This window comes from Lissotriton vulgaris, chromosome 6, assembly GCF_964263255.1.
Source record: "Lissotriton vulgaris chromosome 6, aLisVul1.2, whole genome shotgun sequence".
Taxonomy (NCBI): Eukaryota; Metazoa; Chordata; class Amphibia; order Caudata; family Salamandridae; genus Lissotriton; species Lissotriton vulgaris.
Window position 1 is genome coordinate 1,488,706,256 of NC_141694.1, and position 26,612 is coordinate 1,488,732,867.

Below are 26,612 nucleotides of genomic sequence, written 5' to 3' on the forward strand. Positions count from 1 at the left end.
TGCTCCGGAGATGGAGCTGCAGAAGGATTCGGCGCCGGTGACTGCGCTGATGAAGCCACAGGAGACGTCGCCTTCTCTGGACAAGGAGGTACATAGTCCTCACGATGTCGATGGACTTTCGAAGCCGACGATTAAGCTTCTTCCTTTCCCGAACGGCGTCGAGAGCCGTGCCTCTTCTTCTTTTTATGCTTCTTGGACTTTGAAGCATGGCCCGACGTCGACTTCGAATCCGACCTCGACCTCGATCTAGATCTGGACCTCGATCTCCTTTGGCCTGTCTTTTCCTTACGCATCTTTGCCATAAACAGCTTAGCTTCCCTTCCTTTTAGAGCCTTCGGGTTCATCTTCCTACAGGAAACACAATCCTCGACGTCATGGTCCGATGACAAACACCCTACGCAATCGTCATGTGGATCTGTTATGGACATGTGTCCACCGCATTCCCTGCAGGGCTTGAAACCTGATTTTCTCGAAGACATCCTTGAAAAGAGAACAGGATACAATTTAGAAACACAAAGTAGCAAACTACGGAGAGTCCCTAAAAACAACTAGCGTCTTCGGCCGACGAGGCTCTATTATGGATCTGGTGAAGTCAGCGAGGTCGCGAGAAGAGCTGTGCCTCTGTGACGTCGTCCACGTCCTCGTCGGCGCGAAGACCTACAAAAGTTTCCGAATGTTGCTGGCGCAGGGGATATTCATAAGGTGCGGAATCCAGTAACAGATGCATCCATCAGAAGATCACTTGTGCAGACTGGCAGCCAATGAAGAGATCTCAGAATGGGCAACATAGACATTATGGATGTAAGATTACAAATGATGCGTTCTTTCACATTCTGAATGAGCTGCAGTGGCGAGAACCTTAGCACACCTTGGCACCCAGACCTTCACACGCCTACCTTAGCACCCAGCCCCTCACAAACCCACCTCAGCACCCAGACCCTCACACACCCACCTCAACACCCAGCCCCTCACACATCCAACTCAGCACCCAGCCCCTCACACGACCATCTCAGCACCCAGCCCCTCACACACCCACCGCAGCACCCAGATCCTCACACACACCCACTGCAGCACCCAGACCCTCACACACCCACCTCAGCACCCAGACCCTCACAGGCCCACCACAGCACCCAGACCCTCACCTGCCCACCTAACTACACCCGCCCACCTCAGCACCCATGCCCACCTCAGCACCCACACCCACCTCAGCACCCAGACCCTCTCACACCCACCTAAGCACCCAGACCCTCACACACCCACCTCAGCACCCACACCCACCTCAAACACCCACACCCACCACAGCACCCTCACATGCCCACCTAAGCACCCAGACCCTCACACACCCACCTCAGCACCCAGACCCTCACACACATCAACACCCACCCACCTCAGCACCCACACCCTCACATACCTCAGTAGTCAGACCCTCACACACTTCAGCACCCAGACCCTCACACACCCACCTCAGCACCCACACCCACCTCAGCACCCACACCCACTTCAGCACCCACACCCACCACAGCACCCTCACAAGCCCACCTCAGCACCCAGACCCTCACACATATTAGCACCCACCCACCTCAGCACCCACACCCTCACATACCTCAGTAGTCAGACCCTCACACACTTCAGCACCCAGACCCTCACACATACCCCGTCCCACCCACCTTAGTACCCAGACCCTCACCCACATCTGCGTGAACACACTTTAACACATAGCCTCTCTCATACAGTAGCACCTGCACACCTCAGGGCCCTCACACCAGCACCCAGACATACATACATATAAGTAACAAACCCCACTGTCTACACCCATCAGCTAAACACCTGCAGCGCATGCGCAGTCCGGCGTACTAGTGGCCTTGCTCTCACATATGCGCACTATCCTTTCTCTCGTTTCTCCAGTCGCCCGTGGTCCGGGACTCACCCGCCTGATATTCTACATGTGTGAGCGTCATAGAGTCGCCAGTGAGCACTGCCCGACGGCCGCCATCTTACCGGACACCGGGTTCATGCGTGCAGCCAATAAGCAACGTTCGAAGAAGGCAATGAGCCAATGAAAAGAGGCCGCAAGATCTGTGCCCAATAACTACATCAGAGTTCAGCAACAGAGTAACCAATTATTAATGTCTCACAATGAGCTCTGCCCAATGAAATCTGTGAAACTGATGCATTGGCGCAATGAATGACGTTTAGTAGAAAAGTCTCTAACCAATGGCATCAGTGCAGTGTTAAGCCAAAGAAAAATCACCAAATATACACTGGCTTTTCCCAAGTGTGTTTCCTTACCGTCATTGCCTAAATCTTTGAGCACGGACACGACATCCAGTAGGGAGTGTATAAACAGTTCTTGGTCAGCCTATCAAAGCTGTGCGCAATTAGAATTCTGGCCGTAGCCTCCTGAGCCATGAGCACGGGACTGACTAATAAGAAAACAGCTCATTAGGCGCAATGGCCAATCAGGGAGGGCGGTGTGGAAGTTCCTTTCGGAGGGGGCTGCATCTTGATGCGCTATAACAAGGGCACAAGAGAGCAGAAAGTAATTTTACCTGTAATGTATGTGTTCATCATAGGAATGGTAAAAGGCGTCTTTAATATGAAGGCAAACTAGGAAGGCCCGCACAGCGGGAACTGGGCAGAAGGGCCTCTGATCGAGTCACACTGACACGGGAAGTTAAGCGGCATAATCGTACTGACAGATAATTTTGAATTAATAGCTTTTTTGGATCCATTTAAAAAGAAATCAACACCACTCCGGCTCTGCACAAAAGGTAATGGCAAAGAAACCGATCCAATTAGCAATACTGTACACAGTGCGCTGCCCTGCAATTCAGAGACAAAACAAGAAATCACTGTAAAGCTACTACTGCAAGAGGGACGTGATCTCCTTAAATGAAAACGCATGGCAGGGAAGAGCGGTACCGCAAAGTCCGCCGCGTGTTTACTTTCGCATCGCTCATTAAACAGCAAGTTTAATATTTGAACAATTCGTTCACTAGGAACAATGCACACTACAACTAGGTTCTCATCCTGTAAGACCTGTGAAACCGATAACCATCTTTTCTCATAGGAACACATAATATAAGATTCTGGGCCTAAAATGTTCTAAGTGTTAAACTTTTGTTTTGTATCAGGAAAACAGTAACGACAACTAAAGCCTAGAAAAGTCTTACTTACCTTGTATTGTGAGATCCTTAGGTGTGGCATATAGGCATACCACCCCAGTAATTAATATAATCTGAAAGTAATCAAAAAGTATTCTAAAAGTAATCAATGTGTAATATAACCTGCTTTTTAAAACCATACCAATATGTAACAATTGAAAATCCTTTCCCAATTGCATGTCTGTGTAAAGGTTTACAATTGACAGTACATTGGTTCTAAAAATAAAATACAAGTATACCTATTTTATACTTACCCAATTGGTCTGGATTCTGACTCGGAGTGTGTGTGATCAATCCTTGAGTGATTGAAAACAATAAATGCTTAACACACCCTCTGGATAAACCTAACTGCTTGCCCACACTACCACAAAGAGCGGTTGGTACATACCTAATTTAGCCTCTGCTATGACTCTGTGCACACTAGACTTACTTTGGTATTGTATATACGGGCCAGCTTCCTACAAAGACACAAAACCCTCTTAACAAAATATAAGATTAGCCTTATTTTACCTCCAGAAGGAATGGTATCCATCACCATGTGTAGGTCTCTCTTCCTCTTCTTTGGCAGACTTGTCTTGCTAAGCATTTCAAAGTGAGCCTGCATGGATCCATCCATTGCAAGGAAACTGCACTGCAGCAGTCCACTCAGGGTTGTAGCAGCCATTTCTCTCACCTGTGAACAAGACATCAATGACTACATGACAGACTGTATTTCTGGCAACAGTGATTTTCAGTACTCTACAGCACGATATGCTGGCACGACAACGTTCTACCTTTGGTCTACAATTTGGTATTAATGTTTTTAAAAGCAGTGAGGCTAAGTCAGTAAAGAAAAGGTTACTTGCCTGAGGTTATGATCTGTCTGGTGGTACTTTACCTGTAGATTCCTCACCTATAAAACAATCCCAAGCGTCAGACTGGATTCGGAAACTGGAAAAAAGGCAGAGTAATAGGGGTTAACGGAAAGCACCCGTCCTTGAATTCCAGGGAACAATGCTGTTCATCCGCGACTGGATGAACAGCAACCACCTCAAATTAAACCTGGATAAAACATAAGTCATCCTCACAGGAGGCGCACTGAACCCATGGAGCTCCAACTTCTGGCCGAAAGAACTGGGACAACCACCTGCACCCCTATACATCCGCCAAACCCTTGGGAGTCATAATCAATAAAGACCTCACCATGAAAAAACAAATTGGGTCTGTGATCTCTACATGCTGCTTTCAACTTAGAAAAATTTGAAAAATCAGTAGGTTCCTCACTCAGGAAGTGAAAACACAGGCAGTCCTCACTTTGGTAATATCACATATCGACTATGCCAACTCTCTTTACCTTGGCATACCGGCCTATCTCACCCACCGCCTCCAAATGGTTTAAAACCAGGCGGCTAGGCTGATCCTTCAAGAAAACAGGCGTCAACATATCACTCGTCTTCTCAAGAAACTACACTGGCTTCCAGTATCCCAGGGATGCGCCTACAAGGAAGGATGCATTATATTCAAATCCCTGAACAGTAAGAGCCCAAAATTCATAAACAGCTCGATCAACAGATACATTCCCACCCGTAATCTACGATCCGCCCAAATGCACCTCCTGGCTATACCATCCTTCAGGCTAAAACGGGCTGGGGGGGGTCTAGGTTTGCCACCCTGGGCCCCAAACTCTGGAACTCCATGCCACTTGAGATCAGATCTTGCTCAAACCTTATGAGCTTCCGTAAACTGCTAAAAACATGGCTATTCAAACAGGCATACTAGTAACATCTTAGCCTAACCCTTCAGAGCAGCATCAAGAAACCAACCTGGTGAACGTGCGCTATACAAGTAAAGTTTAACATAACATAACATAACATAACAACCTGCAATTCGGGCAGTACGACGGAACGAAAGTAGAAAAGAAGATCGGAATGAAAGAGTAACTGGATCGAGTAATTGGATTGGCAATTGGATTGATAACTGACCCCTGAAATACCCCGCGATTGGACCATCGACTCAGACACCCTCATCGCTGACACGGGAGCCTGCTGAGCCGACACGGCGGAGCACCCTGCCGACATCGCGGACCACCTTGCCACCAGCCCGGCACCGGATCCAAGGCGGCATAAGAACGTCGCGTCACAGGGGCAGCTGAAACTCCAGGAGCCTTTTCCCGACAGCTCGACGACTTCGGAGGGCTGGAAGAGGTCCCCCGCTACACGGCGGAGGAAGGCACTGGAGCTCGGTTGCTGATTCATCCCTAAACTGCGGCTGAAACTCCAAGAGCCTGTTCCCGACAGCCTGACGACTTCGGAGGGCTGGAAGAGGTTCCCCGCTACACGGCGGAGGAAGGCACTGGAGCTCGGTTGCAAAGGAAGCCAAAAGGACTACACGGCAGCATCGGAGGGCACCCCCGGCAGCACAGGAGGGCACCCCCTGTGAGCCTGCTGTGCCGGAACCGCCTGCCCGCTCCACCGCGGGGATTCGCAGTCTCAGCGAGCTACAGCGAGCGACGCCAGAGGACTGATAGTGGCCCCCCTACCGTCCGCTCCGCGATGGAGGACGCCGGCTGCTAAAAAGGAGTAGTCCCCCCCCCAAACTACCTCCTTTGTTCAAAATGGCTGGAGCCATAAACCTGTAGCAATAACTCCCCCCACCCGCCCCCCGTACCTCTGTCCACGAGGCTCCTCACTTTAACTCCCCCACACAGCATTCCTCCCAGATAGCTGGAGCATTGCTGGCTCTGATGGAAAGTGAAATTCCTCCCCCTATGCTTAAAGTAATAGCAGCAGACAGAGGACTAATATCTCCACCTCCCCTGCATGCATGAAGGAGAAGTGAAACTGCTCTTATATGCTTGCTAAGCAACAGCAACAAACAAAGGACTGATGTCTCTATCCCACCTACTTGGCGGACATGTTTGACTAGTCTCTCTCAGGGACGGACTTCCTGGATTAGTCGAACAAGTTACTTACCTTCGGTAACGATATATCTGTAAGAAACATTAGTTAGTGTTAGATTCCTTACCTTAGAATATCCCCAGGCGTCAGTCTGGATCCGGAAACTTTTGCGTAGCAGTACCCCTGCGCGTCGGTAGGCGTCGTCTGCAGGCGTCCCCTGCGGCTCCGCGTCCGTCGTCGGCGTCGTGCGCCGTGATGACGTCGCTGGAGTATATAGACGCCGCCTCCGCGCGCTGACGTCAGTTCTTTGCACACAGCTTTTCCGCGCCAGGAGACGCAGAGCCATGAGAGAACCAACACTGGTGCCATGTAAAACTAGGGCCCTGAAAGGGATGACCTTAACCCTAGGTATCAGTTCGCAGAACGGGGAGGATGGGTGGGTTCGGTAAGGAATCTAACACTAACTAATGTTTCTTACAGATATATCGTTACCGAAGGTAAGTAACTTGTTCATCTGAAAGAATCACGCTAGTGTTAGATTCCTTACCTTAGAATACATACCCCAGCAATACCAACCCCGGTGGTGGGTCTGCGAACCAATACAAAACTACACCAGAAAGTCCTGGAGGACAGAACGGCCAAAGAAGCCATCCCTCCGGACTTGACTGTCCAGGCAGTAGTGCCTCGCAAATGTGTGCAGCGAGGCCCACGTAGCCGCTTGGCAAATGTCCTGCAAGGGGACTCCCCGGCCCAGGGCAGTAGTAGCCGCCGTGGCCCGAGTGGAATGGGCCGTCAGCCCAACAGGAGGCTCCTTCCGAGCCAAAGAGTAGCACGCTTTGATGCAGAGGACGACCCATCGAGAGATGGTTCGCTTACAAACCGCCCGTCCCTTCTTCGCACCCACGTAGCCAACAAACAGTTGGTCATCCACCCGGAACTGGCGTGTGCGATCCATGTAGAATGAAAGCGCACGTTTTGGGTCCAGACGGTGGAGCCGCTCTTCATCCTTTGAAGGATGCGGAGGCGGGAAGAAGGAAGGGAGGGTGATGGACTGCCCGATGTGAAAGGCCGAAACAACCTTGGGCAGGAAAGAAGGTCTAGTCCTCAGAACCACCTTATCAGGATGAATGGACAGGAAAGGAGGTTGGACAGAAAGAGCCTGGAGCTCACTCACTCTCCTGGCAGAGGTGATGGCAACCAGGAAAGCCGTCTTTAAAGTCAGGAGACGGAGAGGACAAGAATGAAGGGGCTCAAAGGGAGCACACATCAGGAAGGTCAGAACCAGGTTCAAATCCCACTGAGGCATCACAAACGGAACAGGTGGAAACATGTGAGTGATGCCTTTTAAGAACCGAGTTACAATCGGGGATTTGAACAAAGAAGGCTGATCAGGAAGCCTCAAAAAGGCTGAAAGGGCAGAAAGGTAGCCCTTGATAGTGCCCAGAGCAGAGCCCTGCTGGGCAAGAGAAAGAAGAAACAGAAGAACCTCCGAAAGAGGGGCAGAGAGAGGATCCACAGCCTTTGCTGTGCACCATGCCACAAATCTGTTCCACCGACAGGCGTATACCGACTTAGTGGAGGGACGCCTGGCTGCCAGAATAACATCACAGACTTCAGGAGGCAAGTCAAATGGCCTCAACTGCCGCCGCTCAATCTCCAAGCATGGAGGTGGAGACTGGACAGGTTCGGGTGGAGGACCGTCCCCTGCTGCTGCGACAGAAGGTCCTCCTGAAGAGGCAGGCGGATCGGGGGACCGACTGACATGCTGAGTAGCTCGGGATACCAGTACCTTCGAGCCCAGTCCGGAGCCACAAGGATAACTTGGGCCCGGTCGCGCCTGATCTTCTTCAGCACTCTGGGCAGAAGTGGTATAGGCGGAAAGGCGTATAACAGACCGCAACTCCACTCGCGCCGAAAAGAGTCGCCGTGCGAGTGCCGTCTTGGAAACTCCAACGCGCAGAACTGATGACATTGCGCGTTCTCTTCTGTGGCGAATAGATCTAACCAAGGCTCTCCCCATTGCAGAAAGATGCCTTGCGCCACGTCCGAGTTCAGACGCCATTCGTGATCCATCGAGCACCGACGGCTGAGTTCGTCCGCCCTGGCGTTCAGAGAACCTGCCAGGTGTTGAACCGTCAGAGTCACGCCCTGACGTTCCAGCCATTGCCAGAGGCGCAGAGCCTCCTGGCAAAGGGTCCACGACCCCACTCCGCCCTGTTTGTTGCAGTACCACATGGCGGTGGTGTTGTCGGTGAACACCTGCACTACACTCCCGTTGACAAAGGGGAGGAATGCCTTCAGTGCCAGACGAATCGCCCGCAGCTCCAACAGGTTGATATGGAGCCGGGACTCCGCCGGAGACCAGATGCCTCTGATCTCTGCCTCTCCCAAGTGGCCACCCCAGCCCTGGAGGGACGCGTCCGTCACGACAACGTGCTCCGGTTGGGGAAGGGAGAGGGACTTGCCCCTGACCCAATCGCGGTCCGTAAGCCACCACTGCAGTTGTCTCGCAGTGCCCTCCGAGATCAAGACGTGGTCGGACAAGTTGCCCTGATGCTGGGCCCACTGAAACTTCAGGTCCCACTGCAGAGCCCGCATCCGCCACCGGGCGTGATGCACCAGAAGGATGCAGGAAGCCATCAGTCCCAGCAGCCGCAGCGTCAACCTGACCGAAACTCGGGATAGCGGCTGAAAGATGGGAATCAAAGCCTGAATATCCCGAACCCGCCGTTCCGGAGGATAAACCCGAAACTGCGCCGAGTCCAGAACCGCTCCGATGAAGAGGAGCTTTTGAGAGGGGCACAGGTGTGATTTCGGCACATTGATGGAGAACCCCAGGTCGTGCAAGAGGTCTGCCGTCATCTGAAGGTGGTGGACGACTGTCTGGGGCGAGCCCGCCTTCAACAACCAGTCGTCTAGGTAGGGGAAGACTGAAACCCCTAACCTGCGCAGATGGGCTGCGACCACCGCCATCACCTTTGTGAACACCCGTGGGGCGCTGGTAAGGCCGAAGGGGAGCACGATAAACTGAAAGTGCTCCAGGCCTACCGTGAACCGCAGGTAACGCCGGTGGGCCGGCAGGACGGGGATGTGAAAATAGGCGTCCTGCAAGTCCAACGCTACCATCCAGTCTTGCGGGTCTAGAGCAGCCAAGACCTGAGCTAACGTCAACATCTTGAACTTCTCCTTCCGGAGGAAGCCGTTGACGTTCCTTAGATCCAAGATAGGACGTAGGCCCCCCTTGTCCTTCTTGGGCACCAGAAAGTAGTGGGAATAACAACCACGCCCTACTTCTGGCCCAGGAACGCGCTCGATGGCCCCCTTGGCCAAGAGGGCCGTAACTTCCTCCTGCAGAAGTGTCAAGTGGTCCCCCGACACACGGTGGTTCTGCGGTGGCATGGCTGGAGGAGAGGTCTCGAAGGGGAGGGAGTAGCCCCTTCGGACAATTTGCAGCACCCACCTGTCCGAAGTGATCGTGCGCCAGTGAGCGTGGTGATGGCGAACCCTGCCACCCACTGGCGTCACATGGGGCCGAAAGCACGGACTAGGAGGATTTTGGGGTAGATGCTGCGGGGGAGGGTGTGGTCTGACCCCGCCGTTGTCCCCGACCGCCACCACGGCGGTTTCCACGGCCGCCACCGCGTTGAAAGGATTGTTGCGGCGTGTGGCTGGCAGCACGTGTGGGGGCGCCCCTTCCTTGGCCACGAAAGGGGCGAAACGAACCCGGTTGCTGACGCTGGGTCGAGAGACCCAAGGACTTGGCCGTGACCCTGGAGTCCTTGAAGCGTTCCAGCGCGTGGTCCGCCTTGTCACCGAACAGGTGACAGCCATCAAACGGCATGTCCATCAATGTACTCTGGACATCAGCCGAAAAATTGGCGGATCTCAGCCAGGCGTGGCGACGAATCGCCACCGTCGTTGACATAGCTCTGCCTAGCGAGTAGGTCGTATCAAGACCACACCGTATTGAATATTTCGCTGCGTCTCGGCCCTCAGCCACAGCCTGACCGAGTTTTGCCCGCACCTCCATGGGGCATTCTGGCAGCAGTTCCGCGACCGTATCCCACACAGAGTGGGTGTAGCGGCCCAAGAGGCAGGCGGTGTTGCAAGACCGCAGGCCCAAACTAATGGACGAGAAGACCTTCTTGCCAAATTGGTCATACCTCTTGGATTCCCGGTCGGGTGGGGCCGACGGGAATGCGGACTGGGAGGTCGAGGCCTGGATCACCAGACTCTCAGGAGTGGGGTGGGTAGACAGGAACTTGGGGTCGTCCGGACAAGGACGGTGGCGCCTGGCCACGTTCCGATCGACAGGCGCACCTGAAGCTGGCCTGGACCACGCGCCCAACAGAACGTCCGACAAGGCTTCATTAAACGGCAGCAGTGGCTCCTGTGGGCATGACTGCGGTTTGAAGACCTCGGTGAGGATGTTAGGCCTCACGGCCGCGACGGGGAGCTCAAGGTGTAAGGCCTTGGCAGCCCTCATCAGCACCACAGAATATGCAGCTCCCTCCACCGATGCCACGGAAGGAGGAGAGATCAAACCAGGGTTAGGAGAGTCGTCCAGACCACTGGCATCCCCCAAGTCACCTGTCCAGTCCGGGTCATACTGGCACTCGCGTGACAGAGGGTCCTCGGACCCCTCCCAACCTTCACCGAACTCTTCATCTTCTCCGTATTCGGAGTCAACGATGTAGACCGGATCCTCGGGGTTCATGGGCCCCATCGGCGCCGGGACCGGCGTCGAGCGACGCCCGTCCGGCCCCGCGTCCGGCGTCGGTGAAGGTAAGGGGACGGCGCCGCCCGGAGCCGGCGCCGGAGCCCCAGTGCCGCCCGAAGCCGGCACAGAGGAACCGGCGTCGCGCGGAGGCGGAGCCGCGGGCAACCCCGATGGGATCGGCGCCGGGTTGGATGGGCGTCCATCCGGCGTCAACCCAGAAGGCCCTAGCGGCGCCGGGGTCGGCGCCGTCGGCGGCGCCGGAATCGGAGCATCCGACGGCGTCGAGGTAGGGTCAGCAGAACCGCTAGGGCCCCCGGACGGGTTCACTGGGCCCGTAGGCGCCGTGGAACCCGCCGGAGGAGACAGGGCCCTCATGGCCATGAGGAACGCCTCTATCTCCTCAGGCGTCGCACCGTGCCCCGGGACCTGAGGGTATGGGGCAGGCCGCGCCGGCGACTCTCGCGGAGCCGCGGGGTTGGTGTCACCCGAACCCCCGGCCGCATCGCGCGAGCGTCGGGGGGAGTCGGGGGTACGATGACGACGCCCCGACTTCTTGTGTTTCTTACCTGACGAGGATGACGAGTGGTGTCGACTTCCGGAACGCTCGGCGCGGCCCCGCGACCGCTCCCTCGAACGCTCTCTCGACCTCCGGCCGGACCGGGACCGCTCCCGGTCCCGACGTGGGGCCGACACCCGGAGCTCCAGTAGCTTGCGGGACCGCTCCCGTCTAGCTTTGCTGGTGAGGGCCCGGCAGTCGACGCAGGAGTCCACGTCGTGGTCGGGGCCCAGACACCGGAGACAGAGGCGGTGATGGTCTGTGACCGACATCGTGCGCTCACAGTCATCACAGTGCTTGAACCCAGGCATCCTAACAGGCACAAAGTGGTAACAACTCGAAAAAACTTGGTCAAAGACCGGAGTACTGCTCTTCAGATCTGCGTCCACTGGCGCGGAAAAAAGAAGAACTGACGTCAGCGCGCGGAGGCGGCGTCTATATACTCCAGCGACGTCATCACGGCGCACGACGCCGACGACGGACGCGGAGCCGCAGGGGACGCCTGCAGACGACGCCTACCGACGCGCAGGGGTACTGCTACGCAAAAGTTTCCGGATCCAGACTGACGCCTGGGGATATTCTAAGGTAAGGAATCTAACACTAACGTGTTTCTTTCAGATATTTTCTTCTCTATCTGAACACTCGCTAAGAATTTAACATTCTAGACTAATCACAACTACTGAGCACTTGGCTCAGTTAGGTATCTACACCCTCTTGTGATAGAATGCCTGCTTATTATTGTATCATTATACTTTTAACTATATTCTGAACATGTGTAATGCGCAGAATGCTACCTCATATATGAAAGAATGTCTGCCTATTATTGCAGTTCACTCCTAGCTTTACTCTGAACATTTGTAAATGCACAGACTGCCACACCATATCTGAAAGATCGTTTGCCTAGTTTGCAGTATTGTACCTATACCGGTATTTTGAACATCTGGAATGCACAGATTGCTACCTCATACACCTTTTACCGCAGTATTTTTCCTCGACCTGTATTTCGAACATTTGTAATGCAATGCTACCTCATTTACCTTGGTTGCTAACTAATGTTATTTCTGATCTCTATGATTTTGGTTTTTGATGGTGACACTACCTCATATATATATTTGGTTGATCTCTAGTCCCACTGTTGTACTCTATAACCTATAAAATTGTAACCTATTGTATGTATATGTTACCCTGCACACTCTTACATTTATGATACGCCGATTGATCACTAGTACTATTCCTACACCGTGTAACCTACTGTATCTTTTTGTTCTTCCTGCACATATATACCAACATAGTGCATTCTCCAACTCCCACCTAAACCACCATCGCAACATGGATCCCCCTCCACCCCCCCCCCCATTCTCAGTCCCCAGTACCCTCTCACCTCCTCTCTTAGTATAATTCCCCCTCCCCACAAGGTGACCACTCCCAATCCCATTTCCCCTCCTACTCTCAGCCCCCATTATCCTTCCTGCACCCCCACCTCGACTATCAGTCTCCCAGCACACACCCTGACCCACCCACCTACCGTCAGTGCCATCACTCACACCACCAACCCCCTCCCCACCTCATACACACCCCTCCCGCCCAAAACATCCCTTCTCCCTAACACCTTCCCTTACATCAACACAACGCACACCTCCTCGAACACCAGCCCACTCTCCCACCTGCAAACGAACTCCCTGGTCAGCCATTCTCCTCGGTCGGCCGCCCCCACCTCCACCACCTACCCCACGATGGACAACATTATGGACACCCTCGCTCAGATCAAAGATGACATACACAACATCAAGGAACTACTCGCCACACACCCCATACACCCCTTACCCACCTCCCCTCCCAACCTATCCCCTACCCATCGGGTTGACTCACTCACTCAACACGCCACAAGCCGAGCGTCAATCCCCGCTCTTAGACGCAGCATATGTCCTCATCCCCCTCGTCGCCCCTGCAACACCTCACACAACTACACCTCCCCGCCCAACGGGACCTCCACCCCTCCATCGAACTCTCTCACTCAACCTTGATTACTGTTATTAATTGCCTGATTGCTCACATGTTGGACTTTGTAGCCTTTTACTTGTACTATTTTGTACACAGATTGGCATTGTAGCCACCTATTTGTACCATTTATACTATGTGACCTATTGATCTATCTGTCTGACTATGCTCCCCCATGTACTTCTCTTTGTAAAGCGCTCTGATATCCGCAAGGATCTTGTCCGCGCTATATAAAACTTTCAAAATAAATAAAAAATAAATAAATGTTATTTCCACAAGAAAGACAGTTTTGGTTGTTAGGAGCTGTAGAGGGCAGCTGCACATCAGCTTAAGGGTAAATAAACAAGATTTAGGTCCCATTGAGGCATAATGAAGGGTTTAGGAGGAAACATATGCTTTAAACCTTTATGGAAACTATTCACATTAGGTGACTAAGCAGGGAAGATTGATACGGCAACCGTAGAAAAGCAGAAATGGTAGACAGATTTACTTTTCCTGTGCCCAGAGCAATGCCTTGCCGGTTCAGAGAAAAAACTAAAAGGAGAATTTCAGACAAGGGTGCATACATAGAGTCAACTGATTTGGATGTACACCAAGCCACAGATTTGTCCTATCTGCAGGCATAGATGGTTTTAGCAGCGGGGGCGTGGCCTAGCCGAGCAGCAAGATGGCCGCATAACCTGGTGGCGCTGGCGGCAGGGCTCAATATCTGTGCATAATCCGTAGCCTGGCGTACACCCCAAGGCTGAAAATCAAGTGTGGAGAGCTGTGATACCCATGGGAGGGGAGTGGAGGGGTCCGTGTAATTCTGCGATTTGCGGCGAGGGCATAAGAAGACGATCGGGAGGCCTGACCTGGAACCCGGTAACACGGCGAAGGCCGCCCTGGACAAGGCTGCAAGCGGGCGAGCCTCCGAGAGGTGCGTGCCTGGCGGCCCGAGACATCGCTGCGATCACCGCCCACTCCAGGGGCAAGGCCCGAACGCGGGCTGCGGGTGACAAAGGAGGCATCGGTCTGCAGCAGCGGAGAAAGGGCGCCCGGACCTGACCTAAGATGGCGGCCGCCATTGCGCAGACATTGTAACCTGTTTCTCCAACACGGCGGGGGATTGACAGAAAGCCCGGTAAGCCCACGCGTCTCTGCCCCAACCCCTCTGCCGCGGGTCAGCAAGGGCGCAGTCGACCAGAGAAGGGCACACAGACTGACCCTCGCGGCGGGTACCGGTGCCTGGGGGAGAGGGTGTGGGGGAGAGCCGCTTGACGTGAAAGGCTGCCTCGGGAAGACGGCGCGCCTAGAGACAGCAGCGTATCCTTTAGTTGGGCAGGCTGGAGTGGATGGGCTGAATCTGCTGACATCAGGGCTTCCTATCCAAGAGGCACAAACACAGGGCTGCCTTAAAGTGATATCCTGCGGGGCCCCAGCTGGGTGTAGTGAGGGAGGCCATACATACAAAATCCACGGTATCAGTGACTGAGAATTGAAAGACTGGAAGACCCCCTGGTAGTGGTGTGGACAAGACAAGAACTATACCGGGTAGTAATTCATCATTTTTCAGCATCAATATATAGACACCATCCAATAACAGACTGGCTCCTGAGCACCGGGTGTACTGATAGAGGGGCCCAACACAAACATCCCTGGAGCCCACATTGACACCAGCAGGGGGGTAGCGCTACCTTGGCGCCGTCACGCTTGCGAGTAGGCCCAGAGACAAGCCAGTGACACAACTCTCGGAAAATCCTCACGGGCGGTGCTACCAACGGCGGGCTCGATCTACCCCCGGCCGCCAGACAAGACCGATTTGGACCATCCTTACACACCGGTAAGAGATCCGCCATACATAGTAAACCACTGCGTGGTGTCGGCACTGTCGGCCGCCATGGGGAAAGCGGAGAACAAACAAACTAAACTATCATTTGACAAAAGGGCAACACGCCTTGAGGACCCTCTGTCTGCCACGCTCACAGTGGTCCCCGAGACCCAAATAGAGTCCGATCCGGACGATGACATCCGGGCAATGCTACGTGAGGTACGAGGCCGTCTGAAAACCATCAATACCAAACTGGATAACATGGCTGACCGCATGGATCACATGCATCAAAAGATCGACAAGCATGAGAGCAGAATAGACACCCTGGGACAGAGAGTCTCGGACGCGGAGGACCGCCAGGAAACGTCAAGAGGAAGCTTGCTTCGCATGGAGAAAGTGCTTTAAGTGATCAAGATCCGTAAGGAGGATTTAGAATTGAGTTCCCGGAGGAACAATGTCCGTATTACAGGGATTCCGGAATCGACCAATATTCCAAACATGGAGAGGTACGTGGAAGACCTACTCCGAGACCTGTGTGCAGCGGACCTGACCCCAATGTTCCTGGTGGAAAGCACACATCGTACCCTGGGCCCCAGGCCGCCACCCGGGGTCCCTCTCACGGCCTATCATCGCCCGCCTACTTAATCACAGGGACATTGTCTTAAAGGCCGCCAGGGAGAAAGGAGACATACGCTACCAAGGAAACAAGATAGTCTCTACCAGGACTTCACCTAGGCGGTTCAAACAGCAAGACGTGAATTCACACAAGCAAAAAAACTGCTGCAGCAATCCGGCACAAAGTATGCCATGATGTTCCCAGCCACATTGAGGATCCAAACTGGTGGGAAGCCTATTTTCTTCACAGATGCCAGCGCCGCAATGAAATTCACGAAACAGCAAGCCAAGAAACAGCGACGGCAGGAGGCAGAAGCTTCACAAGATCCAGACAATCAACGAAGTGATAATGACTGAGCGCAAATATCCCAGGGGAAGAACTGTATGTTACGGCTCCTGGGAGCCACCATTACTGTTGCTGTACGCTATAGCCACTCATAAGCGCTCTGCCACCTTGTCCAAAAGTGACGGGACAGTTAGCAGGTGACCCACGCCCCCAGTGGGATTTTTTTTTTTAAACTCTTTATTTGTGACTGCATGTCTTATCACAATGTACAATCAGGCATTTCCAATAGTGTACAGTCTTTTCTCTTTTCACCCACATCAACCTTCAACAGATTTATTTGATAACGACTTCACAATATTACTTCCGAAAAGTACCAGAAAACAATCAGTTTTAATCAGTATAAAAGAGGTGCAATAATGATCTATGAGGAGAACTTTCCGTGTACTGCCGTATATTACACCCAAGTTGTATAGCATTGATCTCGGAGAACTTAAGTCTTAACATTTTCCCATCTTTCAAACTCACCCACCCTATCTCGTACGTCTCCTGGTCTCTCCGTCTACAGGGCAACCTTTCCAGATACGGAAAACAATCTCACCTGGTATAGTGTGCTCGCACTCGACTGACTAACCTGTGCACTCTCTGGGCCTATTCCCTACAGGCATCCTCACATCCCTCCCCCTTATGTTCGTAGCAATGGGTTGTCTGCCTGTGATGGCATCAGCTCCATTTCCTCCAGGGCAAGCAGCATCCGCTCCCAATCCTGCGCAATTGGGTAATTACGTTGCCCCTTCTCTTCCTCCCTACGTAAAACAGCACTCTCCGCTCTGCCCCACCTCAGTAGATCGGATCGCCATACCTCTAGGTCTGCAGGCCTAGCGGACTTCCACCTCATTGTCAAGGCTCTGATTGCCAACAGCAATGATAAATCGAGGAGTTTCAACTGGGCTTTATGGTGTTTGGGGCGTTTCCGGTGCCCTATCAGGCAATAGCACGCCTCCTCCGGTACATGCAGGGCTGTGATTGTACGTAATATGGGACAAATATCCCCCCAGTATCTGCGTAATTGTGGGCATGCCCATATCATGTGAAGGAGGCCGGCCTCGTCTGCCTTGCAATGGGGGCAGCAATGTGGAGAGTCAGGGAACATTCTATGCAGCCTTTGACGGGTGAGGTACGCCCTATGTAATACCATAACCTGTATAAATTTGAACTTAACATTCCGGGACACCTTCCTGGGATGTTCAGGGATAATCTTCCAGGCACCATCTGTCAGACTCTCCCCCGTGTCCAGTGTCCAGGTGTCTCTGAGTGCGTTAAGAGATATGGCGGGATGTTCCCTGATCACAGTGTAGAGCGATCGCACTAAGTGTCCACCGGTTCCCATGTGATAGAGTAGGTGTACTAGTTAGTGTTGTGTGGGTTTAATCCGTTGTGGGGCCCATGTATATCGTACGTAGTGTGATATTGTGGCATGCAGCATGTACAATCGTGGGGGGGCCCCAGTAAGGTGCAAAAAGGAGTCATGGTCGAGCAGTGTGTTGTCTCCAAAAAGGCCTCCCACCGTGTCGACCCACACTTCTATCCAGGGCTGCAGTCTACGTTGTGTCAGTCGTCCTTGTGGCGTTGGGATACCTAACAGAGGGACATTGTCTGCGTAAGGCCTGGTCTCAGACGTGTACGCCAGCGCTTTCCGCCAGCATATCAGGGCAGTGTGTAAAAGAGGGTGGCAATCCTGAGGGATCTTGGTCTTGGGCAATAGTAGGGAATGTAGTTCCCCGCACGCCAATCGATCAGTTGTGAAGTCAATCTCATGGAGATTCCTGCCTGCCGCCCATCGCGCTAGCCATTGGAGCTGGCTGGCATAATAGTAGCCACGTAGGTCCGGTACTCCAAGGCCTCCTAGTCTAGTGCATAGTTGTAATTTTCGGAGACTGATTCTCCTCCGTCCAGAACCCCAAATGAGGTTGACCAGGATCGCATTTAGTGTATTAAAGATTTGTTGTGGAAGGAGAACCGGTAGATTAACGAAATAGTATAATATGCGGGGGAGCAGGACCATCTTGGAGACGGCAATCCTGCCCATGACGGACAGGGGCAAGGACGTCCAAAAACCCACATTGCTACGGAGGCTATTAATGGCCCTGCGTACATTGCCCTCGATCTGATCCTCGGGCAGTCTATAAACATTAATGCCTAGGTACTTGAATGTGGTCTGCGCTATTGAGATCTGGTACCTACCAAATTGAATGTGGGGGGGTGTTGTTGTAATTCCCTAAAGTAAAAGCCGATAGATTTTACAGGGTTAACGGCCAGGCCAGACACGGTTTCAAAACGATCAAAGATGTCCACCGTGGTCGAATGGTCTCCGTCCAGGTCCCGGAAGTACAATAAGATATCGTCCGCATAGATCGATATCAGATTATGTGTCCCTCTAATGGAGATACCCACCCTATCTGCACGAGCTCGGAGGGCTATAGCTAAGGGTTCCAGTGTCAGGACAAATAAGAGGGGCGACAGCGGACAGCCCTGTCGGGTACCCCTGAGTACGGAGTAACTGTCCGAGATATATCTGCCAATACGTGCCCTGGCCGAAGGGTCCGTATATAAGAGCCGTACCCATTTTAGCAGGGACTCAGGGAATCCAAAACGTTGCAACACTTCGATCATGAACGTCCATGACAGGGAGTCGAACGCCTGCCGGAGGTCCAGTGCAATACAGCCTGCCCGGGGAAGGTCTTGCTGTGTGGCGGACATGAGGGAATGGAATCTCCGCATATTTTGGGATGTACTCCTACCCGGGAGGAATCCGCATTGATCCGGGTGTATCAGGGCCGGGAGCTGGGTCTGTATCCTCAGAGCAATGGCCTTGCTGAGTATCTTGTACTCTGTGGATAGCATCGAGAGGGGTCTATAGTTAGTCAGCTCAAGGGTATCCCTGCCGGGTTTGGGTATAGATGTAACTAGGGCCTGAATCGTCGAGACAGGTAAATGACCTGATTCATACGATGTTCTGTAGATTTTCTCTAAAATAGGCACCAGGGTTGCGGAGTAGGTCTGGTAAAACTCCACTGGTAGTCCATCCATGCCCGGCGTCTTACCGTGGTTAAGGGATCAGATAGCCGTCCGGATTTCCTGTTGCGTGATGGGCCCATCCACCCCAGCCTGCTCGTCTCGAGTCAGGACTGGAAAAGGTAAGTCCTGTAAGAAGTCTAGTATCCCGCTCGGGTCGTCCGTGGGAAAAGGGGCGTATAATGTTCTCAGGTGTTCCCGGAATGCACTGTTAATTTCAGACTGCGTATGCACGACTCTCCCGGACCTATCTCGAATCCGTGTAATTACCGGGGGTTCAGGGCTATCCCGTACTAGGCGGGCCAGTAGGGCTCCCAACCTGTCCGCTTCGGCTTGCTGATGCGCAAATATTCTTTATGATCTATGACCCTTAGTGTTTCAAACAGCTCCGCGTGCTCTATATTGCCGGTCTGCAGCTCCCTCTTCCGCTCGGGGTCCGCGCTCGCCTCCCTCTCCAAGATTTTCAGATGGTCCTCGACCTCGCAAAGCTTCTTGTGTATCTCCTGCCGGGCCCCCACTGACCGTCCTATGGCGGCCCCCCGAATTACAACCTTCATGGCGTCCCACTCCACCAAATTGGACGTTGCCGTGTCCCAATGCTCTCGAAAGTAGTTGTCTAGGGCATCCAACAGTGGCGTGCGGAAGGGACCATCCTCCAGTAGCAAAGGGTTAAGTCTCCAAGTGGGCACTGGGGACGGCACCCTACCCCACTGCAGGTCGAGTGTCAGTGGCCTACGGTCGGAGAAGGTTTTAGCTAAGTATTCTGATGAATGACACTGGGACAGTAGAGACCGCGTGCACAAAAACCTGTCAAGTCCTGTATGTAGGTTGTGTACTGGGAAGTAGTAAGAATATTCTTTGTGAGTCAGGTTTAATGCGCGCCATACGTCCACCAGCCCCCATCCCACAAGCCAGGTCTGGAAAGATTCCGCCAGTCTATGTACTCCAGTCCCTTGAAGGGGAGGGTGCGACCGATCTAGGTCTACCTCCAATACCATATTCCAGTCTCCTCCCAGTATCCAGTAGATATCCACCCAGTCAGCCAAGGCCCGTCCCAACCTGGCAAGGAATGCATCCTGTTCGAAATTCGGGGCATAAATACTACCAAGAACAAGCAGTGTACCATCAAGTGTGCCTTTCACCAGGACATATCTCCCTTGGTTGCAACCCTCCTCTCCAGGTCTACAAAGGGAGTGCTATGGCGCACCCAAATGGTAGCCCCTCTGGAGAAGGCGGAATAAGAAGTAGAGAATATGGTTCCCCTCCATCTCTTCCGCAAAGTGTGTACTTCGGACACTGTTAAGTGGGATTCCTGTATGAACGTTATTTGGGCGTGATGGCGTAGTAAGAATGCGTGGATCCTGTGCCTCTTCTGTATAGCCCCCAGCCCCCGTACATTCCAGGTAGCCAGCCTATACTTCCCTATAGTGTCAGCCATAATCGGACCCAGTAGAAGCAGCAAAATAGTGCCCTGCTCTTCGTAGCATATAGTGACAATAACAGCCAGGAGACGTACTTCTTCCCACCCAAAACCAAAACAATTTTGGCGCAGCTTGAGAACATTGCTGTGCCGAACAAGAAAACCTTAAACATAACCAACCAAGTACTAGTGCATGCGCCATTGGGGGGGGGTGACTAAGCGTAGTTCGAGTCAACTTAATCATTCGCTTCTGCGCTGCCCGCTCAACTGTGCCGCTAAGAAAGTCATTATGAGGAGATTAATTCCATGTAGCTTCTGGGGAATCCCAACCAAGGGATGTCAGAATCCATTGGGATCCGGTATTCCTATAAGGTTTACCCTCTGTGGTTACTCTTTAGGGAAGTGCGTGTAGTCCGTGCCAGGGCCAATCACATACAGTACATTGTAAGGAGAACCTCCCGGCCACCCCACTGCCCTCCCACACTATGTAAGTACTAGCAGCAGACAAGTAACAGAAAAAGGATATCAGTGGTCCCTAGGATATGCAGTTCACATCCCATTAGAAGGTTACCCTTGTCCATTGTCAGGTATTTCATCTGCTGCTCTGGGCGTTACAGTCAGGAATAGGACCATACTGTGCTCCGAGTCCGAGTGTATCGTGCTGTCGTCTGTGTCCGTATTGATCGTTTCCCACTCCTCTCTGAAGTTGCCCACCAAGGCAACGGCTCCTAGCTGTTCATCCTTCTGTTGTTCCCGGGAGGGTCTCCGCCGGCCCGGCCCTGTCTTCGAGGTGAGAAATGTGCCATCATTACATTCCGAGCCTGTCCGGGAACTACTGGCCTGCGCACCCTGAGTCGTCACTTGGCTACCCTCGATGTCCATCACCTCCAGCCACTCCTCCACATCAGTAGGGCTTTCAAAGAAGTGTGTTTTTTTATCGTACATTATCTTGAGGCGGGCTGGGAATAGTAAAGCGTAACGTAGCTTGGCCTTTTGGAGTCTCTTCTTGACCTCAAAATAAGAGGATCGTTGTTTTTGTACCACATTGGTGTAGTCCGGGTACAGAGAGATGTGCCGGTTTTCGTATTCTATGAGGGATTTTTTCCGGGCCTTTTGCAGTAGGATATCTCTATCCCGGTAGTTAAGTATCCGGACAATCAATGGGCGCGGAGGTTGGCCAGGTCTTGGCCGTCCAGTGGGAATGCGGTGTGCCCTTTCCACACAAAAGAGTGATGACAGGTCTTCTGTGGTCACATGTTCTTGGAACCACTGTTCCATGAAGTCCGCTGCATGGGTCCCCTCTCTGCGCTCCGGAAGGCCAATACCGTGGATGTTATTGCGCCGGTTGCGGCCTTCCGCATCCTCCACGCGTTCCATCAGAGATGCCACCTGCTGCTGTAGTTGTTGGACGAAGGCAGTATGCTCCTTCACCGTCGGGGTCAAATCCGCTATCACAATATCCTGGTCTTTAACTTTGTCGGCTAGTTTATTATGGTCTGCTTTTAGTAAGGAGAGGTTGGTAGTGAGGGCCCCCATCTGCGCCTCTATTGCTGATCTAGAATCCCTAATCTCTTTTAAGATCAGGTCCAGTTTGTCCATTGGTTAGTCCCCGGCAGGATTCAGTTCAGCCGTCCCGGGTAGGGTCTCCTCTGGCGCATTCCCCTGAGCGGGCACCGTAGCAGCGGGCCGTCCCGGCCTTCCAGTGTCTTGACCCCTTTACGGACCATGGCTATAGCAAACCAGGAGCGTTTGGCACTCTGTGAGGAAGCACTGTCTCAAAAAATGTCCCGCGGTTCAGGGCAACCCCCTGTTGGCTACGTCTTCTGCGTCGCGGTGCCACCCTCTTTAGGTTGGGCCCGCTCGGTTTTGCAGGGGTCGGCTGGGTGCCCCCACAGCACAGTTGAGTGGTCAGGGGATTCACACCCTCCCGCCTACCGGCATCTCTAGGTCATCATCCGTGGCCAGGGGGGAGAACCATTCAGTGCGCCAGGCAAGTCGGCGAGCCTCCTCAGCGTGTGACATGCGGGTGTACCAGGGGACCCAATTTAGTTTGGGCGGCAGCGGTGTCTCCTCAGTGTCTCGGGCCCCGCTATATAGGCATCCACTGGTATTGGTGGCGGCTGGTCTCAGTACTCCTCATCAGTCACAGCCTTCTAGGCGAAGGAGGAAGGAGGGGGGGGGGGGGGGAGGCGAGAGAGAGGGCCACCAACCATCCCACTGGGTGTCACCAGCGTTTACCCCTATCTTCCGATCTGCGTCTCAGGATCTGCGCTCCAGCGAGTAGGGCCTCCGAACCACTTCACTCCTCAGGGCCCGTCGGCCATGTTTCTCGCCGGCTAGTGGGCGCGGCTCCTCCGGGTTCCTCTGCGCGTGGACCGGCAATCAGCAGGGCACCCCCGGCGTCTCGCCACTCTCAGAGGGCAGCCTATGGACAGGGTGTCCCCGTCGGCGTCCAAGGTCAAATACCGGCACTTCCGGTTCCAGGCGTCCGGGGGCCTTCTGGGCACGCTCCCAACTTTAGTCCCCGGCTGCCCCCAGAGGGGAAGGCCGCATCAGCAACAGGTCCAGACGCTGCCAGCCGCTGTCCGTCGGGACCTCAAAATCGTCCCGGATCTTCCAGGGGACATAGCGGGTCAGGATCCGCTCGTTACAGCAGGCTCTGGGCCCACCAGAAGCACTCGTCAGGATTCCAACTCCCCGGCGGCTCCGGAGCACTAGCAGACTCCTTCCGCCATCGTCCCCCCGCACCAAGAGGGATGATTCCCAAACTCAAGCTGTTCATTGGGGTCCCACACAGTGGGAGAAGTTATGTATGGGATGCACAACCTGATTGGGAGGTTGGTGGGGGTGGGGGGATTGTTGTTTGATACGAGTCATTTCGGTAAAAGACACACATAGCCACACAAGTAGTCAGCGATGCACAACCATATCGATCTACAGTTTTACATGTCAGACAAAGACCGAACCACGTAGGAGAACAAGAACACGAGGGGAGGTGTACTCGGACATTAATACACCGAGTCCGCGAGCAGTGATAGTGCCACATCGACATGTCTAATCTTATTTGCCTTACCTGGTATATAAGAGGTCTAAAATGACCATTGAAAATCCAGACTGATGCACTCCTATTTAGCTAGGCATCAGGTTGACATCGGCCTCCTACAAGAGATACATCTATTAGCAACGATTAGCAACTATTAGCAACGATGGACATGCGGTTGTCCGCTGGGGCGGAATACACAGTGCGGGTTACTTAAAATATTCCAGAGGGGTGGCAGACTGACCACTCGATCACGGATCCAGGGGGCATATTTCTTCTACCAAAAGGTACATTATATCATCGCCCCCTGATCATAGCAAATGTCTATTGACCTAACGCAGACGACCCGGCCTTTTTCGAACACCTCTGGAATAAAATTCAATCGCTAGGTGACACCGCTATCTTATGGGGAGGTGACTTTAACATCATGCTCTCCCCCCAGCTTGATAGGGAAGGCACAACACGTACAAATCACCCTCACACCACTATGATACTAAATAGCATAATTCAGGACCATAATTTATCTGACTCTACATTCGATGTAGCGGAGGGCACATGTATTACACACCATTTCTGGTTATTGACGAGAGATCTGCAGATCTGGGTACAAGAGGGACAGCATCAGGCGCGGACACTATCAGACAATGCCCCTGTAACTCTGACGCTTCGGATTCCACAGCCTTAAAGACAGCCATTCTTGTGGCGCCTCCCATACAACGACCTACTAGACTCGGCATTTTGGAAGAGTATTCGTAAACACATCCTAGAATACTTTGAGCACAACATTGGCTCAGTGTCAATGGAGGGCTCCGTCTGGGAGGCGTTTAAAGTGGCGATTCGAGGACACTGCATAGCAGAGCAGGCAAGAGTCCTTCGAGACATAAGAAACAGCCTAAATCCAATTGAAAAGGAAATACACGATCTTGAAACACAATACTGTGCGCCACCCACACCCTCGTTATTAGCACAGATTCGTAACACACTTACGTCCCACCAGGAGGAGGCAGAACGGGAAGTTAAGTTCCTGCACAGACACGCCACCACACGCAGATATGGGGAGGGGGACAGACCAAGCAGGACACTGGTCAACCTTATGGGCGCACCCAGGGGAGCCCCTCTCATAACAGAAATAATCGGAGTGGAGGGAGAACTGGTTCACACCCCACCAGATATTCTGGCCACGATGCACAGCTTCTGTGCAGAACTGTACAAATCTGAGACTGTATGGTTAGAGAATTTCCACTGGGAATATATGGAGGTCCCATTCACAGTGGAGGACGTCAAACAGATCATAGGGGGAATGCCAGCAGACAAGGCGCCTGGCCCTGATGGCCTGACAGCCAGTTTTATAAGTAAGTTGCAGAGACCCTGGCCCATCGCCTCCTGGTGGTATTTGACGAAGCTCAGGAGGTAGAACACCTGCCCCCCTTGATGAGGGAAGCCCTCATTATAACGATTTTGAAGCCAGATAAAGATCCCACCCAATGCGACTCCTATCGGCCCATATCATTATTAAATATTGACATCAAAATATTTGCAAAAGTTTAGCGTCTAGACTACAACCACTGCTTACGAGAATTATTCTACCAGATCAATCTGGCTTTATACCGGGGAGGTCGACATCCCATAATTTCCGTACAATATTTGCTTTGATGCACTATTTAGCACCACATGTTCCTGCAATTGCGGCTTTGCTTGATTGCTACCAAAGCATTCATTTCCCTAGAGTGGAGTTTTCTCTTCCCCCTGTTACACTGAATGGGGTTCAGCCCCGTTTTCATTAAACCAAATACAGCTCTTATACAAGATGCCGCGAGTGAATGGACTGATCTTGGAACCCTTCCCCATAACCAGGGGGACGAGGCAGGGTTGTCCCCTATCGCCCCTCCTTTTTTCTATCGCCACTGAGCCTTTGTCAGCCTGTATCAGACAACACCACACCCATCGCAGTATCGGGTTCACATCCCGGGGTCTGTCCAAATCTCTTTATGCAGACAACATCACACTGTATATGGTCAACCCAGAAGAAAACCTAGCACCCATGACGCTGGAACTGATCCGGTATGGGGAACTCTCAGGAGTGCGGATCAACTGGGGTAAATCTGTCATTTTCCGCCTAACTTCAGGAACTCGCTCCTTTGTAACAGAATACCCAATTACCTGGGCAACAGGCCCAACGCGTTATCTGGGCATTTGGCTCAGCAATGATCTGACTGAGCTTTGGTCCGAAAACTATGGTAAGACGACCAATTGGATCACAGATAGGGTGCATCGCTGGAAGGCCTTACCCCTTTCACTGATACGACGTGTCACACTAGCAAAAATGATAATATTACCCAAACTACTCTACTTATTTGTCAACATTCACATTCCCCTATCGTCACATTTTTTCAAAAAGTTATGCTCCCTTATGATTGAGTTAGTATGAGCTGGGAAACAACCTAGAATAGCATGGGAGATACTCACCTTGCCCCAATCCCAGGGAGGTCTGGCTGCTCCAGATTTTGCTCTCTATGCATACAGCGCGCAGGCTCACTATTTACAATACTGGGTACACCCTACACCCTTTCAACCACATGTAGCCATAGAAAAGGATAGAGCAGCACCACTGCCCTTGGCTACGGCCGTCTTTCAGCCATTTAAAAGGCCCAGAGGAGTGGTCGACACTGTGGAAGCACTACGCTGGGCCTGGGAGGGACTGTGCAAACGGGCCAAAATAGAGATAATATATGCTCCTTCGATGCACCGATACAATTACATCGAATGAGTCTGAGACCAGATGATTGCTGCTAGAGATGTGGAAGTTCACACGTTAATTTCCTACACCTGGCGTGGCAGTGCCGCCCAGTGGCCAATTTCTTGCTGCACACACTACACTGCATACAGGCCATTACTTGACATAAACTCCCTTGCACGTCGCTAGCGGCATTGCTGGGAGAAAATGCAGATGTCCCGCATAAACGCAGGCGGCTGATGGCGATGCTGCTGCTCATGGCGAAACGCCAAGTTGCTATTCACTGGAGGGCGGCTAGGCAGCCAACTATGAAAAACTGGA

General features: G+C 52.8%; 1 protein-coding gene across 2 annotated transcripts in view; it reads right to left on the reverse strand.

The window, feature by feature from the left end:
• Nucleotides 1-26,612, reverse strand: part of PSME4 (proteasome activator subunit 4) — a 2,155,241-nt gene that overhangs the window by 218,115 nt on the left and 1,910,514 nt on the right. For both annotated transcript variants that reach the window (XM_086927646.1, XM_086927645.1), the window contains one exon: nucleotides 3,675-3,837. In XM_086927646.1, the coding sequence (XP_086783772.1) occupies nucleotides 3,675-3,837 (163 nt within the window). The remainder of the gene's footprint in view (nucleotides 1-3,674; nucleotides 3,838-26,612) is intronic.